Below are 21,517 nucleotides of genomic sequence, written 5' to 3'. Positions count from 1 at the left end.
GATTATTTGCAGTCATTCAGTGGTGTAGAGTCACAGTTTGAGCTCTATAAAAGCAGAACTACAATATAATTAAAGCTGACAGCTACTTTTCTTAAGTGTGCTTCCTGCAAATCCTTTAATTTTTTTTTCTAGTTTCCATCTGAAATGTCCATTTGACCCATAATCAGAACATGATCCAGGAAGCCTCCACAGAGGAGGCTTTGAAATGCTTTGTTTTGTAGTCATGGGGGAGCAGTACAAAATTAATTGTCAGCTTCTTAACAGCTAAGCCTCTAAAATTAAACAGTGGGTAGATTTTGTTATTAAAATCGTATCAGTAAGCTGTAGTGTATTACTCATATAATTATGAGTTTCAGAAGAACACCTACACTGGGAAGTCAGTTACAGACAATCAACAATCTTTTCACATGAAATGAAAAGAAAGACTCTGCTTTACATAAGCTGGGGGCTTTTACAAGCAGCTTTAATACTGCACTCGGCTAATTCCAGCTGGCAGTTGGAGCAGTGGCACTGAGATACACAGGACAAATCACAATCCACTGGAGACACCTCCTTTTGATCTTCTGTAAATAGGGAACAAAGTTAGGGAAGCTAGTTTCTGAATCCTGGCATCTTGTTGCAAGATGTTTTTCATTACTGAATCTGAGAGGTTGTATCAGTCCCTTCTTCAGTCACCTGTGTGCTGCTTCACCAGACAGGCAGTCACAGCAAAAAGGAAGGAGAAAACCATAAGGGAGGAGGAAAAACTCCCTCCAAGAACAAGTGAACGTACTTCAAACTTCTTTTTCTGTTCCTTCAGGTTAATTTAAAATTTCCCCTCATTTTTTAGATATAGCTAAAAATATTGGAGGGAAAATTACATCTCTCTCTAAACTTGGCAGTTAGTTAAAAACTGGAAGGGTGTAGAATAGTAGTACTTTGTGAAATATTCATCAGAAGAGGAAGGTTATGTCAAAACATATCTTCTAATTATTGTTTTCACTCAAATAATTAAGCAACCTATTCCAAAGTAACTGAACCTAATAGGAACTAGAGCTCTATATTTTTCCCCTCCTCATGTATTAGGGTTTTTTGAGTACTTTGCTAATAAACCAGTACATGTTCACACCATTAGAGATTTCACTCTACCCCAAATCCACTTCTAGTGAGAGGTGTCACTGAGAGTGGCAAGCTGTACCTCCACCTCCACACAATTGTTCTGCCTCCCCATTTTGCATTGGGGTGAGTGATTTTGCAGCCAATGAGCAGAAGAGTCTATCTTTTCACAGAAAACTAATCCCTGCATCTCCCACTCAGGAAGCCCAGTCTGCTCTAAATTTTTAAACAGGAAGTCAAAATAGTCCATACTAAACCTATGTGCTATTCATACACACTCAACTTACCGGAACAACTAATAACGTGGAAAAAAAATTACAAAGGAATTCCAGGAGGAAGGCATCAGAAGGTCGCATCTTCCCATCTACACTGATCATTTTTGGCACTTCAGGAACGAGGCTCACTGCAGCTTTGAAAAAAGCATCAGCTACAAAATAAAAATAGAGTTGCTGTTATATCACTCCAGCTGTGATGGCAGCCATGCCTGTGACCCAATGGCTGCTTTGAATTTGTTTCAAATAGATTACAGAAAATGAATGTGCTGAACTGCAGAGAAAGCCAAGACTCAGCAGTGGTCTAATTCTTGAGAAATAGGCTAATTTGAACAATGGTGTTTCTCCAAAGGAAGTTCCCACATCACCCAAGACTTCTGAAATTATAACTCTTCTCCTTTGCATAACAAGGAGACACCATCATTTCATATGCAATGCATTTATAATAAGAAATTAGCACATGATTCAAAATTGACTTATCAAAGAAATGCTTATGATGGGAAAATGGGGAATCCAGTGGGGGGAAAAGGTTCATGCTACCTTGTTCACCAGTTCATTCACAAAGGCTGTTAAAGTTCTAAGGAACTACAACAACTTCATTTTTCTAATTATTTATAGTCACTAAAAGTAAAATAATCCTAGTACCATAACCTGGGGTATTGCTGGTTACCTAAATAAAAGGACTTTTTCCAAAAATCACAGTACAGGAATTAGAGAAACCCTCCAGAATTACAGCCTTGGGAAAATAGCTATTAAGAGGTTTTTCATAACTCTTTATTATGTCTCTAATCTTACAAAAATATAAATTCCAAACAATAGAACATCTATTCCTCAGTTTATTAATATTCACAAATTAAAAGCAACAATATTTTCCCTCTCTCAGTAGAAGACCTCCCATATATGCTGAGTTCACAAAAAATTTCTGACAGCAACACTGTTTTGCACTTTCTTGGCAATATTTCAGAATCTCCAAGTATCCACATCCCACTCGAGTTGTTGAGCCATATACTTCAAAGCATCCTTCAGAATTAATATCATATCTTTATTTTACAGGAGCAGAGACCCAGGCCATGTAATCAGGTTTTATCAAAGGCAAAAGGAGAATTCTTGGTGAAAGCCAAGAGGTGTTACATGGCTGGGATGGAGATACCACTGACAGGCAGGCATGGGCATTTCCAGGAGCGCAGCTTGCTCTGGAAAAATTCATTTGAGACTCCATGCAAATTTGCTAAATATAGTACCAACTGGTATCTAATTTAAGCTTATGAGGAATACCAGGGAAACATGTGCTTTGGAAAAACTGTAGTTATCACTCTTGTTTCTTCAGCACACAAGTGCTCAACCCCTCCTGGACTTCTAAGTGTTGTGCTTAGAATGAACACCCCTTCCATCAAACATTGTCCTTCCTTTTATTCTGCACATTTGTTTTGAGGTCAAAGAATGTTTATTTCCAACTTATAAATTTAGACAGCCAACCCAAAGGAAGGTAAGTAATCTTTCTCTGAGGTTTATTTGAGGAAGGAAGGCAGCAGCAGATGTTCATTCTAGCACAAGTAAATGAATTGCTGTCACTTCCACAGTTGTCTCATCAGAAAAAAAATAAAAGTGCACATCCCACATCACCATACAATAAAACATGTGACCAGACAAATGAAAAAATGTGCCTTAGAGAATAGTCTGCATACCAAAGTACCCATGTCTGTGCAGGGAATGCTCCTGCCTTCTGAAGTTATTTCATAACAGGACAAGAATGACCTAGGTAGCAATCAGCATCCACAGTGAAAAAGAGCTGCTCATCCTAATTTACTGCCTGCTCTCCCAGCAATCACAATCCTTCACATTCTCCTCTAAACTTCTGCCACACTGCAAACCCAAAACCTCTTATCTTCAATTTGGAAACCTGAAATTTGATTTCATTTACTCTCCCTGCCTCCTGCTGTTGCTGTGAATGAGAGTTGCCTCTTCATCTGCCTGAGCAGCTCCAGAGCCACGAGCTCCCTGGTTCCTCGGGCTGCTGACAGCAGTGCCCGGCTCCCCTGCAGGTGCTGCCCACACCAGGGACCTGCCTGTGCTGCCACAAACTCCCTGAGCTTCCCCCTGTGTCCTCCCCAGCCATGGCAGTCACACAGCTGTGCCCCATGGCCACAGGGCCACCCTGCAAACCCCACACGCTGTCACCGTCCCAGCACAATGGGGACACTGAGGCTCTTGCCCCACACTTTTAATCCTTGTTCCTTGCCTTTCTCACTCTGCTTGCCCCACTCAATGCAGCAAGGCAAGCCAAACAAGCAAAACACCACAAAACAGTTGTATTTCACTTTGATACATCCAGAAGAACTGGCAAAGGAGAGTGTGTTCATTTTGCAGTTAGTTCTGCAAATCTGTGCTAACCATGAAATGGTTTTATGCTGGAACATTAAAAACACATTTCTCCAAGGTATATGTGCTTCATAAGAAGCAAAAATAAATGCATATCAGTGCAAAGGTTTTTATTACGGACTGCAGAAAATGACCTGTCCTCTAAACATTACCATACTGGCAGAGAGGTGTCAGAGTTATTATACTCATTTGATGCTCTGAGTTTGGAGAAAAGGCTCACTAAAAAGGTTGTCACAGCCATGCTGTTTTTTCAAGTATGAAATAAGCATCAGTGTTTAATTCTGAATTACATTAATTATGAGGTTATGCAATTATGGTTTCTCTGTATCTTTAAAAGTCAATTTTTAAAACTATTACTGTAGAGATGTTTTAAAACAAAACCATACATCGCTTTTTCTGGCTTCCAAAAGATATAAGGAACCACTTAAAAAGCACTGAAAACCACAGCAATCTTAGGTTCTTGATTAAAAAACCAAAAAGAAGATAAAAAAGGCTTCTTCTGATGAAGGATGCTGTTTTCTTATCTGCCTAAAGTACAATACTGCTTCTTAAGTGAGCCACTGTTGAACTGGATAAGGCAAGAGCAGCCTGTGCATTACAACAAATCACCACGATGAAGCCTTCCCCACTGCTGTTAATATCTTGTGCAGTGCTCCCAACGTAACATACTTCATGCTTCACTAAATTCATCCTTTCACAGCAGCTCCTTCATTTTGCTTGACCATAATCCTATAAATCTTTCCCCCAAGCATACATGTTTGACCTTCAGGCTACAAAAACTAACAGTCTTGGATATCCAAGTCAGCTTCCAGAAATAGCCTCCTACAGAAATAAAAACAAGTGAAATTGGTGTTGAATGTTCTGCTTTTGACAATATTCATGATGGCACATGTACACATGTTTAATTATACCTACACACAACTATATGTACCTCCATATATTTCTGTGCATCAATCTCTCTCTATATAAAAATTGGGCTTGCACTGTATTTCCCGTATCTCTGACAGCCAATCAAACTGTAAGAATTCAAGATTTCAGGCAGACAAAAATAAGGAGGAACAAAGTCAGAGATGGGAAAACAATTAAACTCCTTAAGTCCACCTTCAAAGAGCAAAAGGGAGCGAGTTTAACATACCTACCCAAAGTATTTTTAGTCACGGCTACAGTTACACCAGGCTAAGTCCACCCAAAGGACAAAACCAGGGACCACGCACATCTTCTGCATTCCACACCACTTTCCTGTCTTACAACACTGTCAAACCCAATTTAATACTCTGAAGATTTTGCTTCCACATCCAACAGATGTTGGAGATTTAATGAAGCTTGTACTCCAGTGCAAAAAATGATTGGGAAGCAAGTGTGGGGGTTTTGTTACATTACTTTTTCTGTTAAATAAATTAATCCATTACTGTTTTGACAACCAAGCGTTGTCAACATTTGAATCTCCTTCTTGTCACATTGGTCACTGTGAGAGTGTTGCCATATTGTTGAAATGTGGTTTTCCCTTGAACTACTGCAAATTTTTCCAATCCAGAAACAACCAAGAATTCTTTGAAGGAAGAAACTAGAAATCAGAAACTAAGAAATTAGAAAATGAATGCACTGCTGCTTGGTGAGCTGGAATGTACTGTGTTAGTTCATACTACTTCATACTATGAATTAGCTGCAGATAAAAAGGTAATTACGTGGATGAAGCTTTGTAGAGCCAGTTTTAGGTGAAGCTTGATTAAAGATTACAAGACATTTGTACTTTGAGACAAAGGCACACAAGAGGCATAAGTGGAAGATCCATACAGGGCCATCAGACAGTATCAGCAAGGACACTGGACAGAAGATATTTTATTCTTAAGGTGTGATGAGTAAATGCAACACACACCCCACCCCACTGCCTCCCCTCCCACCCAGGAAAAAAAACCAACCCAAAAACCAACCACAAATTACAGCCTGCCTCTCTAAATTCTATGTAATCCCAAAAGACTTGAGGTATCACATCAGCAGCATTCTCTATAGAAAGCTCCACCAATAGTATTTTGTAATACTGAAAATTTTGAAATAATGAATGCTGCAGTTAAAATAGTATTGTTTCTACTGTTACTATGAGGCAAAAAAAAAATCAAATGAGCAGACATACAAAAAAATGATACAAGGCTGGAAGGTCTGTATGATTTTTGCAGAGAGAAATGACTCCTCAGCAGTCACTCAAGCCTTCCAAAGAACCAGCGAGATTGCGTTTAAAAGTAATTCCGTTAATAAATACTTAGATTTTAAAAAAAACTTTTAATATTTATCCTTATAGAACTGACTCTTTAAACAACTAAGCTGAAAGAAAATAAGGAAAAAGGTTCTCATGAGGGTACACAACTTAATAAAGGATGGAGTGGATGGGGAAAGGAAAGGGAATAAAAAAGTTTTCAGAGTGAAACAACTTAACTACTGGATTCCTTAAGGTTTTGCAGAGACATGTCCTCAGGATGAGCTGGGAGGTGAGAATGTTTGCAGACTGGTCTGGAACGTGACTGCAAAGCATCGCAGATGGATCTCATGATTCTGAGCAGTAAAGCAGCAGATGAACTCTAATATTAGTATGGCATGTGGGGAAAGAGACAACCCTTGCTATAGCTATAGAAAGAGAAGCTCTAAATAGGTTATTTACACTCATGCAAGATTTTGGAGTCATTATAGATGGTTTCCTGAAAACTACATCCTAAACAGCTGTTGAAAAGGCGTGGCAATTACAAGAATCACTAGGAGAGTAATGGAAAACTGAGGAGTCATGGTATAATTTATATTGCCGTTGGGCATTTATACCTGGAATAATCTAATCTAGTCCTAATCTTCCCATTTCCAAAGACACAAAAAGATAAAAAAGATGCTAGGGCATGGAACTGTTTTCTTATTAGAAAAGGCAATACTGACAACAAATTCTTGAGGAAGTTACCAACTACATTATCTCATAGCCAGCAAGAAGAAAACCAATCAGGAATGACTGAATTCTGCTCCAGCAGATCAGCCATATGCTCTGAGCCACTCACCTAACATCTAACATAAATGAATCCCTAAACATTAGACTTCCAAGTAGCAGGTAACTGTGGAACTCCCTATCACATGAAGTTACAAATGCCAAAAAGTAGAAATTGATTAAAAATATTAAATTTCCAAGGACTGGTCCATCTATTTTATTAAATACCATGGTCTGGGCCATACACAAGCTTTGTTGAAGGATGTATTAAATCACCTGCACCTGAAAGCCAAGAAACATCATTCTACATTATTGTTTCCTTAGTAGATGCTACAAGACACTTTCAAAAACAGGTCATGGGCTAGACAGACTTGAAGAACTGACAAACTGATATAAAGTACTAGTCTGAAGAGCTTACAGAGAGAGATGTCACCTCTCTCATATCATATGGAAAAGTGATTGGCTGGGATAAAGAGAGGAACAAGAAAAAGCTCAGGGGAAGTCTCCAGTTGTGGAAGTCCCAGGTAACAGAAGAGGTCACAGTTCTGTCCAAATGAAATAACACTTAGCATTGCTAGTAAGGAAAACAGTATGACATCATTCTTTTCCCAAAAATCTTTTACTGCCTTCAAGGAAAGCAGTATTTAAAAACATAACAGGGTCAACATATACTATTTTCACCAGAGAAACATAAGCAAAGAAGTCCTAGTATCTGTAATTAGGAAAATTTCTTCAAGTTCCTATTTCTCTAAATTCTTTACCTCAAATTCTCTGTTTATATTCTTCAGATCAATAAAGAATTTGGGAGATTAAGAAGAAATACTAAAAATTGTTATCTAATGGTATTGAGAAAATACTCTAAACCATTATTAGACTATGATTTAAAATTACTTATTAGATATTCCATACCATAATTTCTCCAGAGTGTTACTGAAGACTTTAGAGAATACTCATGGAAAAGTAACATTTGCTGCAGTAGAAATTATTTTTGCAATCTACTAGGTGTAACTGTGATTTAGCCACAACTGGAAAACAAATACCTAGAAGTATATTAAGCACTGTATGCTTCAGAATTAAAATCTGCATTTGCTAAGCAAAAAGGTCTGCAGCAGTTGATCTGAGGGACAGGCTGTCCATTTTTATAAAGTTTAATGTTTGACAATATCCCAGTGAAATCAGTCAGACAGAATCAGCTGAATTACCTTATTCACTCAGCAGGTTATTTCTCAAGTGAGGCAAAGATTTCACATTTTAAAACAAAAATGCTGCTCAACACATATTACCAGAAAGTTATGTCATCTCTACCCACCTGCTGAATGCTGTGATCAAACATTAAAAACTCATGCTGTCTCTTTTTTGACAGACAAAAGTAGCATTTCCACAGAGAGGAAATGTGTGCAATAAAAATCATATCTACATCTCAGAAGTCCAGAAGAGTGACACAATGGAGCATGCATTTAATCTCAATTTAGTCCAAGCACCCCCATGACAGAAAGCATGACCAATGAGAATTTATTATTCTCTGTTGGCAGCATGCAGTGCTCAGTGGCTCAGTTAAGAAAAATGAAAAGCCCATCTCTGTAAAATATAGCATCTTCCTTTCAAAGGTGGGCTCTTAATAGGCTCTCCAGAGGTACAAACTGTGCATCCAGGGAAAATTCACCTAAAACATTTTAAACATAATTACAGATTCATTTCACTTAAAGCAGGTCTTGGGATCTGGAGATGAAAGAGGCAACAGTCATTTTTAATACATTCTGAACACTCCCAGGCAGACATCCATCAGTGTATTAACTCTGGAGTTTCACGAGCCCTTAAATTCACAGTTCTGACCCAACTTCATTGTCTTAAACAAAATCAATGAAAAATTACAATTTTCTAATATTGAAGTATTTGGATGAGTTCAAACACATGATTTGATTAACAGTATGGCAAATCCAAGCAAGCAAGGCTGGGATAGAGGACATGGGTGCAGCAAGACACAAGGACTGGTGGTTACTACTGCTGCCCCTTGAAATTGGGAATGAGGCAAACCCCAAACTTTTCCAGCTATAAGCAGATTAGCTGTGGCTCTCCAATTGCTGATAGTTTATCAGTGCAATCCTCAGACTCATAAATTCATTTATTGTTATGACCTGCACATCCTCCTTTTTCAAGACAGATACATTGGCAATTTAGAGAAATCTTCCTATTGCAAACAGAAGTTGTGGAGCTCAATTTTCTTATGTTAAGTGAAAAGTCATCTCACTGAAACATCTGGACTCCCCACAGAAAATTAAAATTGAGAAAAATCCAAGACTTTACCTTGCTACAAACACCAGCTGGAACCTTCAAGGAGGAAGTGCACACACAAAACTCATGCATGCACCTCTGCTGACTGCACTTTTGGATCAGGTACATTACCTTTCAGCTTTATTTCTCTTCACAGTTTTAAACCAATTAAGCTAATTCAAATCAGTATGAAAGAAAAGTTACAGACAAGGCACAGTTTCCCTTCCTGGCCTAATGCTATCATTAATGGCACACTCTTAAATCTTCATGCTGCATGGGTTTTAGTAGATCAGTGTCTAATTGGCATCAATTAACTCAGTTAACTGACTGGAGTGAAATTTGCTGTTATAAATTAATCACTACTTCTTACTTCCTACTCATTCAGTTAAAATACAGATTAAACTCTGTGAAAAGTAACTTTCAAGGACACTATGTGACTTCAGTGCATCAACATATGGAAAGACAGTTCACAAAAAATGTCCCAAGACAGTGTTTAACACATGCTAAACTACTCATGCAAGTGACATGTCTCTGAGTACAAATTATACCCAGAATAGCTTTGCTAGGGGAGCAAAAAGTGAATAACTATAAAACCTTGGTAAATGAAGTGAGTTACTGAACATCAGTTTTGCTCTTGCTTCATTTTAACAAAAGCATAGATGAACCAAATGTTCCTCTCTCTAGCTTGTGGGTCTAAAATTCAGAAGAGTGTGGCTAATAAACACCCATTTTAGAGACTGAGTTCATAATACTTTGCATATCTCTGCTACCTTAAAAGATTTCAGGATAGGATCCTGTTAATTTCTTAGTGAGTGAACTACTCATTTGTCAAACAACAGCTGTGCACATTTGTAAACCCTCACACTGAAAAATCTGGACAATTGTTGGGGCCCAGATGTCTCACTCAGAGAAGAACTGGATTACAAAAATAGTGGAAAAGCAGAAAATTCAAAAAAAGTTGAAAGATATTAAATTACAGAAGGGGTCCCAACATGGTCAGGGAGTAATTCTCGAAGACCAAATATTAAAGAAAAACTGCTTTGGATTTGCTTCCAATAAGGGAAGCTCTACAGCACAGAAACAATAATGAAAATTAACATAGAGAATAAGGTAAGCTGGTCAATTAAACAAAACACCATAGGGAGAAAAAAGTGAATCCATTTTATGTAAACCCTGAAAGAGACTGCACAGTGCTAACTGCACAACAACAGACTTTGCAGATCTTTTATTTGCACAACAAACTTGGACACAACAGTCAGCTTTACACTAAATCCCTCTGCTTTGCTGTATGGGCAACATCAGATTCAAAACAAAGAAATACAACAGTCACTGTGCACTAAAAAGTCTTAATCAGCATCCTAAGTCAGCTTGTTTGTGCAGCTGGAACTTGCTGGTAAATGCAGAGCTTGGAAAACAAGCTCTCGTGAAGAAGCACAGAGCTAACACAAAGAATTAATAGCCACAACAAAAGACATTGCAAAGTAATCCAATTTATTACTCTCACAGCTCCACTGGAAACATGTAAAGGAAAAGCATTTACTATTTGAGAGCAGACATTTAAAGTCAGGATTGAAATTGCAAAACAAAGGATGACATCACTTTAAAAAGGATAAGAAAAATATTACAAACAGAAAAGAAAACTATTATAAACAGTTAAAACTATATGAAGATTTTTGGAATAGATAACTGACTTACATTTGTTGATGGAACATGAATGAGATCATATTAAATGGTGATACAGATTTAATGTGCATTCTGATGCCAGAATAGCTCCCATTTTTTCCCCAAAATCACTTTTGTCACAATCTCCTATTACTTAACACTGAACTAACAGGATGGCTGAAAATGTGCTCAGGCATATTTCAATCAATAATTCAGATCCAAAAAAAGAAAATATATTTTTCAGTCCTCATATGAACTGATATTACACCATTGTTTCACTCTGATATAGTGGCACATTTTCTTGGCTAAGCAATTATCATGCAGGTGCTCTGACAGCAAGTTTCTGCTGTCACTGACCCAACCTGGAATTCTTTTCCAGCTCATTGGTGAATTTAGTCAGTCTGTGAACTACTAAACAGATGCTTTCATTTCTTTTTTCAATTATAATACAGCACAAAATTTGTGATTAGTGAGCTTGCATAATTAGACAGGAGAGAAACTTTCCATGCTTCCCATAATTTAGGACAACCTACCTCATGGCCAGGACTATGTCAACCACAGTCAGCTGTCTTGGCTCTTAAAATCCCATTGAAGAGCTGCTTTAATATGGCACAGTTTTGCTTTAACAGTGCTTGAAACAGAGCTGTATTTTAATTCCATCATAAATATACATATGACTTAGGATATCAACCACGTTATTATTCATAGTTAGAAATATTTCTGAAATAAGAGAGCCTTTAAGTAGATAAATTCATGCCTTACCTTGTGAAAGGCACTGATTTGCCAGAGCAACCTGTCCAGAGTGCAGATACAGATTAAGACGTGTGAAGATACTGCTCAGAGATGGAATTGTAATGAAGCAGAAGGCAACACAAGCCTAAAGTAAATTTTTAAAAAATTGAATAAAATTCCTTTCTCAGAGTTATAACAATCTTTACTGATTTGATACACAATTAGGAATCAAAATCTGTATGTCAGTTTTGGGAAATATTTTCAATAGAAAGCAAACATTATGTGAAGCCCAAAATCAGCTATTTTAAATTTCTAATGAGTATTTCAATAATTATGTATTTTTTTAAATTGTTATTATTAAATCTGACTCTCTGTGACTGTAGCTCAAAGAGCTCCTCTCTCCTCAGGAAACCACCTTGCAGGACCAAAAGCTAACTAGGAAAGCAGATTAGTGTCCTCAGGGAGAAACCACTGGCCCAAGTGGTGTGAGCAGGTGCTGTGTGTGCACTGGGAGGTGCTGCAGCTGCAGACCTGTGGGCACAGCCCAAAGCTCTGGCTGGAGCAAGGAGCAGAGAGAAGCTGCCCAGTGCCAGCCCAGCCAGCCTCTGCCCAGGGCACCACGCAGGTGCCATGGACTGGAGTCCACTGCACACACAAATAGCTTCCCTTATGCAGATAGATGGACACATCTTGCTTGCCACATTTCAGGTAAGAAGAAGGGAACACAAGCAACCTGGATATCCTGTGATGGCCTGTGCACAGTTCAGAGCACATTTGACCATTTCTATATACACTCAGAGGCACTAAAGCTGAAAGAGGACCTTATTTAAAATTCAAATTCTGATTTCAGCATACCGACAGTGATGAGACAGAAGTCTGAATATATTTTATATCCCATCTCCCATTCTCTGTGTCTGAGATACAAAGGAATTTGGTATTTTATTTCAAATATAATTTGAAAAGCTGAGCTTTCCAGAATTCACACAAACACCTCTCTGATAAACCTTCCTTTGGAGGGGGAGTCAATCTTGCTGCTCCTTTTCAACACAAAGCTGCTATGAGATGGTTTGTGTCTTTTTTTCCTTAAACAGCAACATTTGCCTTTAGAGAGCAAAGACTGCTTGTAACAAGAGAAAATGTGACTACAAACAGTGTCAAAAAATACTAGCACACTGGTTTTGCAAAAATTATAAACTTAGGTAGCACCAGACAGTATTATCTGCAAATAAAGCAGACTCAGAGTTTATTAGTCCAACCTACCCTGACAAATGCAGCAGTCTTTCTGGAATGATTTCCTTTCATCACCCTTCTGGTTTCCATTGCTAGTTGGTTCACAGACTACACACACAAAACAAAAGCAAATCATTAAGAAAAATTCACATCCTCAGTGGCAAATAACAACCTGCATGTTTTACTGCATGCATTTACACAACATCCAGTGTCCAAAGGAATCCTGATACAGTGTGTCCCCACTGTGCTATTTACCTTTTACTGGGAGAATTTTAGTGACTGTTCCTTAAAGCAAATATGACTCAATTTGTGATAGTAGACTTGTTTTAATCAAGCCTTTAGCTTATCCTTTCCTTCCCAGCTATAGTGCTGTCACCTCCTTTGCTAGCATAACAATCATCATTTCTAGCTAACACAGATTAAAAAAACATAAATCAAAAAAACAAAAGTATTTAAGGGAAGATATAATGTTGCAATGGAATCAGATGCAGCTAATGCTCACCTGTGACTCAATACAGAAAAGAGATTAACCTCCCCAATCACAGCAGGACTCTGCCTGGATCTGCAGCCAGACACAATCTAATCTTTCCTACATGAAAGATTATAGAAGAGGCAACCCAAATTCTGAATGTACAAAGGTGCCATTTGTTTTATTATACATGAAATCTCTTGCAAGATAGTCCGTTTCTTTGTTGCACTGATACCATGCATGCCTGTCAAGCAAGAACTTCAGAGTGTTTAGGGGATAAAATCAGAGATGAGATCAAAGTTCACTTCAGAAATACCTGATTAAAACACTTCAGACTTATTTTGCCATAGACCAATAATAATCTGAGCAGGGAATGGGAGAATGCAAATATATCCCCATTTATTAAGGAAATGTAGATAAACTGTGGCTTACATGAATCAGCTGAACTAGAACAGGCTCCAGATTGCAGAACATTGATCTGGCTTCAACATAGAAACTCAGCTGCTGTTCAAAGTCACGGCCAAATGAAACCTATAAAAGAAAAAAGGCCCCTAGATTTTACCACTGTAGGCCTTAAATATATGTAAAACTGTATGCAGATAAACCACAGATATTCAAAAGTCAAAACCCCCATATATTGCTAAGGAGAAAACCCAGCAGTGACAACAAGCAGCAGTCACAGAATCTCTGTTCTTTTAACTGTCTGCAATGCTAGAGCTTCAGGGAAACATGAAAATTTTACTGGTTTGGTTTTTTGGGTTATTTTTTATCTATACTCCAAATGATGGTCTACTTTACAGATCAAGTATTTTTCATGAAAACAAAATTTAAAATCCTAGGTTTGTGAAGTGTTTTCAAAACTGGCAGAACTCTTGATTCTTTATGGGAGAGACAAAGGCTTGGTTTTGATCATACTTAGCAAGACAAAAAACCCCAGAAAAATGGAAATAGATCTGTGAATCTGTATTCAGATTTCTCTAATTTCTAGTTGATAAAGGGTCTCCAACAGAAGATAGCATTCTTCCTAATTAGATAAACCAGTAAGAAAAGCAGGTTTTCCTTGAGTTTGGTTAATAAATACATTCTTATATATTATGGCAAAAGCCTTTCATTCGTGCAGGAAAGAAGTCAAAAAACAACCTTTGTGTGAGCATAACCCTCTTCCAACCCTGTAGATTTAAAAAAATCCCAAGTGCTGTCAGCTGGAGTGTCTCAGCTGTCAATTAAAAGCAGAGCATGAGGAACAGTCTCCAGGCAGTCTACATTTATGTATTCTATTGCTTTTTTTTTTTCTATTAGAAGTAAAGGTTGCATTATTTATCATTTCTCAAGTCACATGCAAAAGGATTTTTTGCAAAATTAGAATAAAATTTACATTTAATCCATGCAGTAAAAGATCAAAGAAACTGCATCAGAAAACAAAGGATTGCTCCTCACATTACAGACAACTGTCTTTGCTTTTCCTCTATTTGTATAACTGCTGATTCTTGAGTTCTAGTCTTGAGAAAACCTACCCAAAAATATAAATTTTTCCACCAAAAAAGACTGGCTGTAAGGATGACTGTAACAATTGCTTTTCCCTCCACATCTTAATTTATGTTGGTTTAAATTCATAGCTAGTCATTCTGCTGCTATGGGATTTTTTTCCCCCCTAAACCAGGACTATCAGGACACATCATATTTTCTTCAATGCAAGAAATCTTCCTAAAGGAAATGATACTATATTATACTGTATGTAAAGCTTAATAAAGCAAAACTATATTAGAACATTAATTAGCAAATGATTATAGCTGAAAAAAAACCAACCATCTAGAGAAATCCACAGAACTGTAACAAAGAACAAAGAGGACAAGTAGACACAGAGCCTGTCAGCTCTATGTGAAAGAAAAAACAGAGATTGAGAGTACACAGTTAGAGAATACAAAAAGCTTGAGAAATCTCAAAACCAACAGAGATCAACAAAAGATTTATTGGAATAGGAGTGAGGGATGGGTTAAAAACTAATTTCAAGACAATACGCTTGGGTTTCTCCTGGGACTACTAATTTAATGAAATAAATCTTATTTCTAAATCAAGATAAGCAGAGATAGAATAACAAAAAAATTACACTTATTTTGTATTTTTGAAAGCTGGTATTGGTTCCATTTAGAGCTAAGTAGGGAACTTCCTTCACATAAACCAGTGACCCCTCTGATGCTTCACTTGCTGTTTAACTTTTTAAATACATGCTCTGTTTTACAGGAGATTTACAAAACTGGCAGAAAATACAATTAAATAAACAACATGTATACTGTAAACTTTCATCTTGCACCATATCAGCTTCATCACTGTGTGACATTCCTTTAAACACAGACACACTTATTTCACTGAAATGCACTGTGGTTTTCAGTGGTCTTAAGCAAGTCAGAGACTGGGCTCTGATTCAGCCACACAGGCACCTGTTCCTCAGGGATGTCACAAAAATAGGAGCTCTAAGGTGCACACAACAGTTGCACACAACTGGCACTCACCATTTTTATGAATCCATTTATCAGAGCTGCTAATGTTCTTTTCTCATCTTCAAGTGTTAGTGCACTAGAAAAAAAATTATTTGGTAAATTTTAGAATATTGTTTATCCTATTCATCTATAATGGTTCAAATGATACATTATAAGTTTTTCTGTATAAAACTAATTTTAATGTGAATATCACCAAGCCAGCCACGAACCAAACTAAATTTTAGATTTTTTAAAAAATGAAAAATTGCTGAGTGTCTTTAGATTCTCAAAAACTCAGACTTTGGCAAGAGGAGAAGGAAGCTACACTAACGTTTTTTATTGTGACAAACAAATGGCTTCAGTCTTGTGTTACAACATTAGAACTTGAGTAAGAACTAAGTATAAAAACCTAAAGAAATTAGTACATCTATTCTTCAAAGAAAGTTATCCTATTTAAGGAGTAAAACTTTTGAAATACCTTTTAAATATTATGCACTGTATAACATTAGTTTATTGTTTAGTTTGGGGTTTGTTTTGTTTAAGCTTTTTTGTTTTAAATAACCTTGCCTCTGAATTTAAAAAATAATTAATTTCACCTTGCTACAGTGCTGGTTTTCTTCATGTTTTAGTAAGAACTGAACTAAACTGATACGTAAAAAGGAGTTTATTTTCAAAACTACCACAGATACCTATTCTACACCAAGAGTCCAAAATCTAATTTGAAACAAATTTACATCACATAAAAATCCAGTCAATCAAACCTGTTTCACTGAAGAGGGATGAACAAAAAGCTAAATTACAATTAACTAATACAATTTAATCCCTTTACTATTATATGCTTGGCTCCAGCTTTGACCTTTAGTATATCAGTTACCAATTTCCAACACAGACACCAGATGGGAAGAGAACAATAGTTTTACTATACAAATTCAGTAAGGGAGGAAAGCAAACCTCAGCATGATTAGCTCATTAGTGCATTGCCAATCAAAAGAGTCAACTGATGGGCTCTGAAAGGCTCAGAAGGCCTGTAACGAGATCTCCAGGTCACTAATAGGTTTGCAGTTCAGTTGTGAATCAGACCCCTACCAGTCTACAGGCTGTTATTCTCCAGCAGCTGTTACAGGGGTCAGCGAGCCCCACACAATGAGCTGGGAGTTTCCTGAATCACAATGCAAAAACACACGCACGAATTGCTTAAAAATAACTGGGATTTAGGGTGATTTAATAAGAGATGTACATCCATCTTAGCTCAAGGAACTGCTGGTTTAAGGGATTTTAAAGGTCCCAGTAAACTATCAAATTGTTTTGGTAAAGCAACAGAGGAAGCACCAAATATGGATTGCTATAAACTGCTCTGGTTTTTTTTAATAAGCTCGTTTAGGTACAATATATTGTTCTATTTAAAGGCTGAAGTGGTGTTTAGTGCAACATACAGCCAAATAAGATACTCTAACCCAAAATAAAGCACTCTAGCTGGTATAAATTGAAATTATATTTTAAATCTGACCTCTTTATTCAATAAATCTTGAATCCATGGTCTATCAAGGATGAGAAAGTTTTAATTTCCTTTGCAGCATCTGCCATACTAAGAGGCTCTGGGCTATCAAAGTGACAAAAGAGACTGTGCCCTTACAATTCAACCCAAACCAGAAGAAAAAAAAGGTTTGTCCTCTTGAGAGTTAGAATTTGCAGCATTGTGATCCTGGCTGGGTTTTCAATCAGACACAGATTTCGGTGTGATTTTTTCAAGTTACCCACAAACCACAATGCTTTCCCCACTGCACAACTGCTACTGAAACAGTGAGGGTACAACAGAGCACAGGGGATCCCAAACAACCTCAGCTCTCAAAGTCAAGGGCAAAATAGAAGAGGAGGAATTAGGGGAAAGATACAGATGGTTCAACAGTTTCTCAGTTCTAGCGTCCCCTATTGAAGTTCCTAGAGATCTTCCAGGTAACCTTTTAAAGATTTCACTCCCCTTTGTAATGGCTGAAAACAGTGACCCACAAATCTGATGGCAATCTGTGCTTCAGTAGCTACATATTCTCTTGAATCTCAGAAATAGAAATATTATTCATTATAACTCAAAGATTACATTGGTTTCATTCTCAAAGTGTTTTGAAGATTGGATTGTAAAGTGTCTCTGCTTCACTGGAAAACTACAAACCCACTGCTACTTCCCTTTTAAAATTCTGCTTCAGTATTCAAAATACAGCAGTAATTAAAGAGCAAATGGTACGTGCTGCCACTTCACTGCACAGCTCTTCCCTCAGCACTAATTGGATTCATGTCTTAATCCACCTTGAAACAAACAGCCTCAGAAACATGAAACCACATCAGGCAGCCCAACTTTGCATAAATGAGAGTTCTTAATAGAAGTTCATCTTACTTCACAGAATCATGCATCGTCTTACAGATATGCAGGAGAGCATTGAGTATAACAGGATCCTTTGTTGACTCCTGCTGATGCCTAGAAAGAGTTTTAGAAATAGTGGTGAAAATACTGCTCTGTCAGAACGGGAAAAAATGAGTAGAATAACATTGGTTTAATGCATAATTCCAATCACCAGCACTGTATGACACTGCACAAGTTTTAAGTTCATTTGTGATCCACAGAACACCAACAATCACGTGGTTAATATGTGTACAATTCCAACAAATGCCAGCCAAGAAATATTATCTTAATATACACAGCTGCACTGACAAGCCACAGACTCTGACTCCTTAAAGGACACAGTAAGGTGGACATGTGATACATTAAGGCAATCTAAAAACATCAAAACAAAACAACCCTAGATTTACCAAGATATAATATCATTTCTCAGCTACTCAGGGACAGACAGGAAGCATCAGTGTCAGGTTTAGGTACAGAGGCACATGTGCAGTGCAGCTCCATTAAGGTGATTAAGGGGCCTCAGCATCTCTCATATGAGCAAAGCCAAGAGAGGTGGCCCTGTGTGCCCTAAGGAGGCTTTGGGGGCTCAGCAGGGAGTATAAACACCTAAAGGGAAGGTGAAAATGAGAAAAGTGTTTCAAGAAACCTGTTAATTACTTGAAAAGAAAAGAACTGCTTGACCTTCAGAACAGTTGAATATATTTTTGTTTTCTAAGTTAATTTTCCACGGTAGCAATACTCTGTTCTGTACTGTCATAGCAACTGGAATGTGAAATAAATTTCATAAACCAACAAAGGCAACACAAAAAAAAAAAAAAATAAAAAGCTCGGAGAACAACTATTCTCTTAACCCACAGCAAGTCAGCATCAATATAATTACTTCAACTCAGCTTTGTCTGTGAGCAGTCAAACAGTCCATCAATAGATTAACAAAACTGACACATTTTCTTTCTTCTTTCCAATACCCTGGAACACCTTCACAAACTAAATAGCCTGATTCCTCTTGCCTAGCCATCTTTCAGTAAGTTTCTCAGAGCTTCCAGAGTGCATTTCACTTCAACAGTCTCCACTCACTTAATAAAAGATTCCATAATGCACTTGCAAACCTCCACTCTCACACTTTCCTTCTGGAACATATCCAGAAATGGCAAGAATTTCTCCTGAAAGTACAAATACATAAAGAAGTAAAATTAGGCATGTTACAAAGAACACACTAAAACAATAAATACCTTGGATAAGTTTTATAAGCACAGCTATTTAGGTAAAACTATTTTCATATTTTCTGAAAACAGTAATTCATCTAAAAGGATGAAAAGTGGAACTAATGGAAAAGGAGTGATGTTCGCAAGATGAATCAATTTACAGATTGCAGAGATCTAGAAGGGAACACAAAATACAGGACTGTTTGAATCAAATGTTGCACTTTATTTTTAAAAGCAATCATAAGCTTCAAACAGCTGAAAATCATGACAAATTCAGAGATCCATGGGGAAAAATAGGTAAGATATTATAAACAATTAAAATAGTCCACACATCATCAACAATTTCACATCTATCCAGAGAAAGTTAAAAGGTCTAAGACATTCAAATTTCCTTCAAAAAACAAGGATCTAGGCTGTTTAATACACTAAAATGCTTAATTTCTGAATCATCTCAAGAATATACTGAATATAAGTTTTTCAGAATTATCCAAGCAATTTGTGAACAAGACTTGACCCCAAATGCACAGCACCATTCTTGAGTTTCACTCTTTCAATGGTTTCTGTACTTTGACACACACTGTCTGCTGTGTTTATACCTCATACACAGCCTCCAGTCTCTCTGAGTTCCACTTTGTTTCAGTGCCAAGTGTAAGTGCTATGAGAGGGTATGTTAAGTATGTATCATAACACAGAAACAGCTACCAGCAATTACATTAACACACACAAATAAATGGTATTTCATCTTACATTGATTGTCATTTATGCCACAGTAACAAACAAACTTAGAGAATTTAACAGCCTAATGAAAAAAAGTATAGAAAACTGGAATTGGAATAATAAGTACTAAAGTAGTAAGCAGAAGAAAACTCACAAAATATTTCTGCACTTAGCTACCTGACAAAAATTCCTTGCATTCTGTGCAGTTGTAAATAATCTAAATATCCCAGTTAAGGTAAAGTATCTTGCAGAAAAACTGCCTAACAGTTCTTCTTAAAATTTTATTAAAGAGAATATCACTTACCACTGAAAAAAGCAGAGCAAAGTCATAGATGTAGGTAATAACTTTCTGAATAATTGTCTGCAGCTAAAGGGAAGAAAAAGGAAAAGTTAAAAAAAGGGGGAAATTATTGTAATATGAGTTAAATTAAGACTATCCACACCAGCGATTATTCTTCTCTAGTTATTCATAGAAAACTGTTTTGAAAGATACTTTAAGCATTCATCAACAATAATTTCTTGCCCCAAAGCAGGACAAACTATAGCTATTCCTACATACCCTTCAGAACCCATATTGAACAGAGGCTGACCAGCCTGCCCAGGCTTTATTTGCTCTTCACTTCCATAGTTAGGCACATTTTTTCAAATTTAGAATCTCCATGTCCTCCAGCTCTCTGCACTAAAAAACTCAGCCAAATAAATAAAGAAGAAAAACCCAAACCAGTTTTGTAAATATTCTTTTGTAGGCATTTTTTCTACCCCTCAAGTAACTACAAAAATGTCCTCAACTAATCCATATTTCATTTGGTATTCAGTCTCAAGAACTGGACACAATAATTCACTGAAGCCTTAACAATGCCAAGGAGAGATAGACTATTTTATGGTTTTCTTCTGTTTATACAACCTACCATGATTGCAAATTTCCTTCAGCATACACCACTGTTAATGTAGGAGTTAACTAATGGTACTTCTAAATAGATACATCATTCAAGTTTAGCATTTCTTAAAATTAAAAGATTGATGCGCATGGCAAAAAAGGAGAAATAAATCACAGCATTACAGTGTTCCAAGAGGCTTCCCAAATTATAGCTAGTGTTTAAAAATAATTATCTTATTACAAGAGTTTTCAGCAATGCTTAAGAATGAATCCCATTTAAGAAAATGCATATTAGATTTTTACAGATTTGGCAAAATAAACTCTTTACCTGTGGGTAAGCATCTTCAAATGCTCGATCAGGAGTCATGTGTTTGATAACATCAGCCAGAACTGTATTGACCTCTCGCTTCTGTGTAGCAAAAACCAAGGTTACAAATGAAATTGGCACATAAATCGAGTCACTAAACACCAGTTGAGGAGGATAATTTATTTCCATTTGCCAAAGCATCAGCTTTTTACAGAGCTCTAGTTAAGCCAGGAACTTTACCATAGCTCCAGTAAATCCTTACTTAAACTGATCCATCTGCCATTAAAATGAAAGGATAAGAAACATTCAGTGCTGTGGGGTAGTAAAGCTTCAAAGCTGCATCTTTTGTCCTCATTCATCTTTCATGAAAGGAAACACATTTTTTCATTCCTACACATTTATACAGAATAGTCAAAGCCTTTCCATCTTTAATACCATACTGCTAACACAGCCACTTATTCTGTATCAGAAAA

At 37.0% G+C, this 21,517-nt stretch overlaps 1 protein-coding gene across 6 annotated transcripts in view; it reads right to left on the bottom strand.

Moving 5' to 3' along the window:
- VPS35L (VPS35 endosomal protein sorting factor like) overlaps positions 1–21,517 on the bottom strand; it is a 48,500-nt gene that overhangs the window by 5,934 nt on the left and 21,049 nt on the right. For all 6 annotated transcript variants that reach the window (XM_086854670.1, XM_086854669.1, XM_086854672.1 and 3 more), the window contains exons 19-27: positions 21,066–21,146; positions 20,165–20,227; positions 19,016–19,101; positions 17,936–18,016; positions 15,580–15,643; positions 13,502–13,600; positions 12,631–12,708; positions 11,401–11,515; positions 1,383–1,522 (exon numbers count right to left, since the gene is read on the bottom strand). In XM_086854670.1, the coding sequence (XP_086710796.1) occupies positions 1,383–1,522; positions 11,401–11,515; positions 12,631–12,708; positions 13,502–13,600; positions 15,580–15,643; positions 17,936–18,016; positions 19,016–19,101; positions 20,165–20,227; positions 21,066–21,146 (807 nt within the window). The remainder of the gene's footprint in view (positions 1–1,382; positions 1,523–11,400; positions 11,516–12,630; positions 12,709–13,501; positions 13,601–15,579; positions 15,644–17,935; positions 18,017–19,015; positions 19,102–20,164; positions 20,228–21,065; positions 21,147–21,517) is intronic.

Source organism: Cyanistes caeruleus, chromosome 17 (assembly GCF_971803275.1).
Source record: "Cyanistes caeruleus chromosome 17, bCyaCae1.hap1.1, whole genome shotgun sequence".
Lineage (NCBI taxonomy): Eukaryota > Metazoa > Chordata > Aves > Passeriformes > Paridae > Cyanistes > Cyanistes caeruleus.
This window is presented reverse-complemented; position numbering and strand designations above follow the sequence as displayed.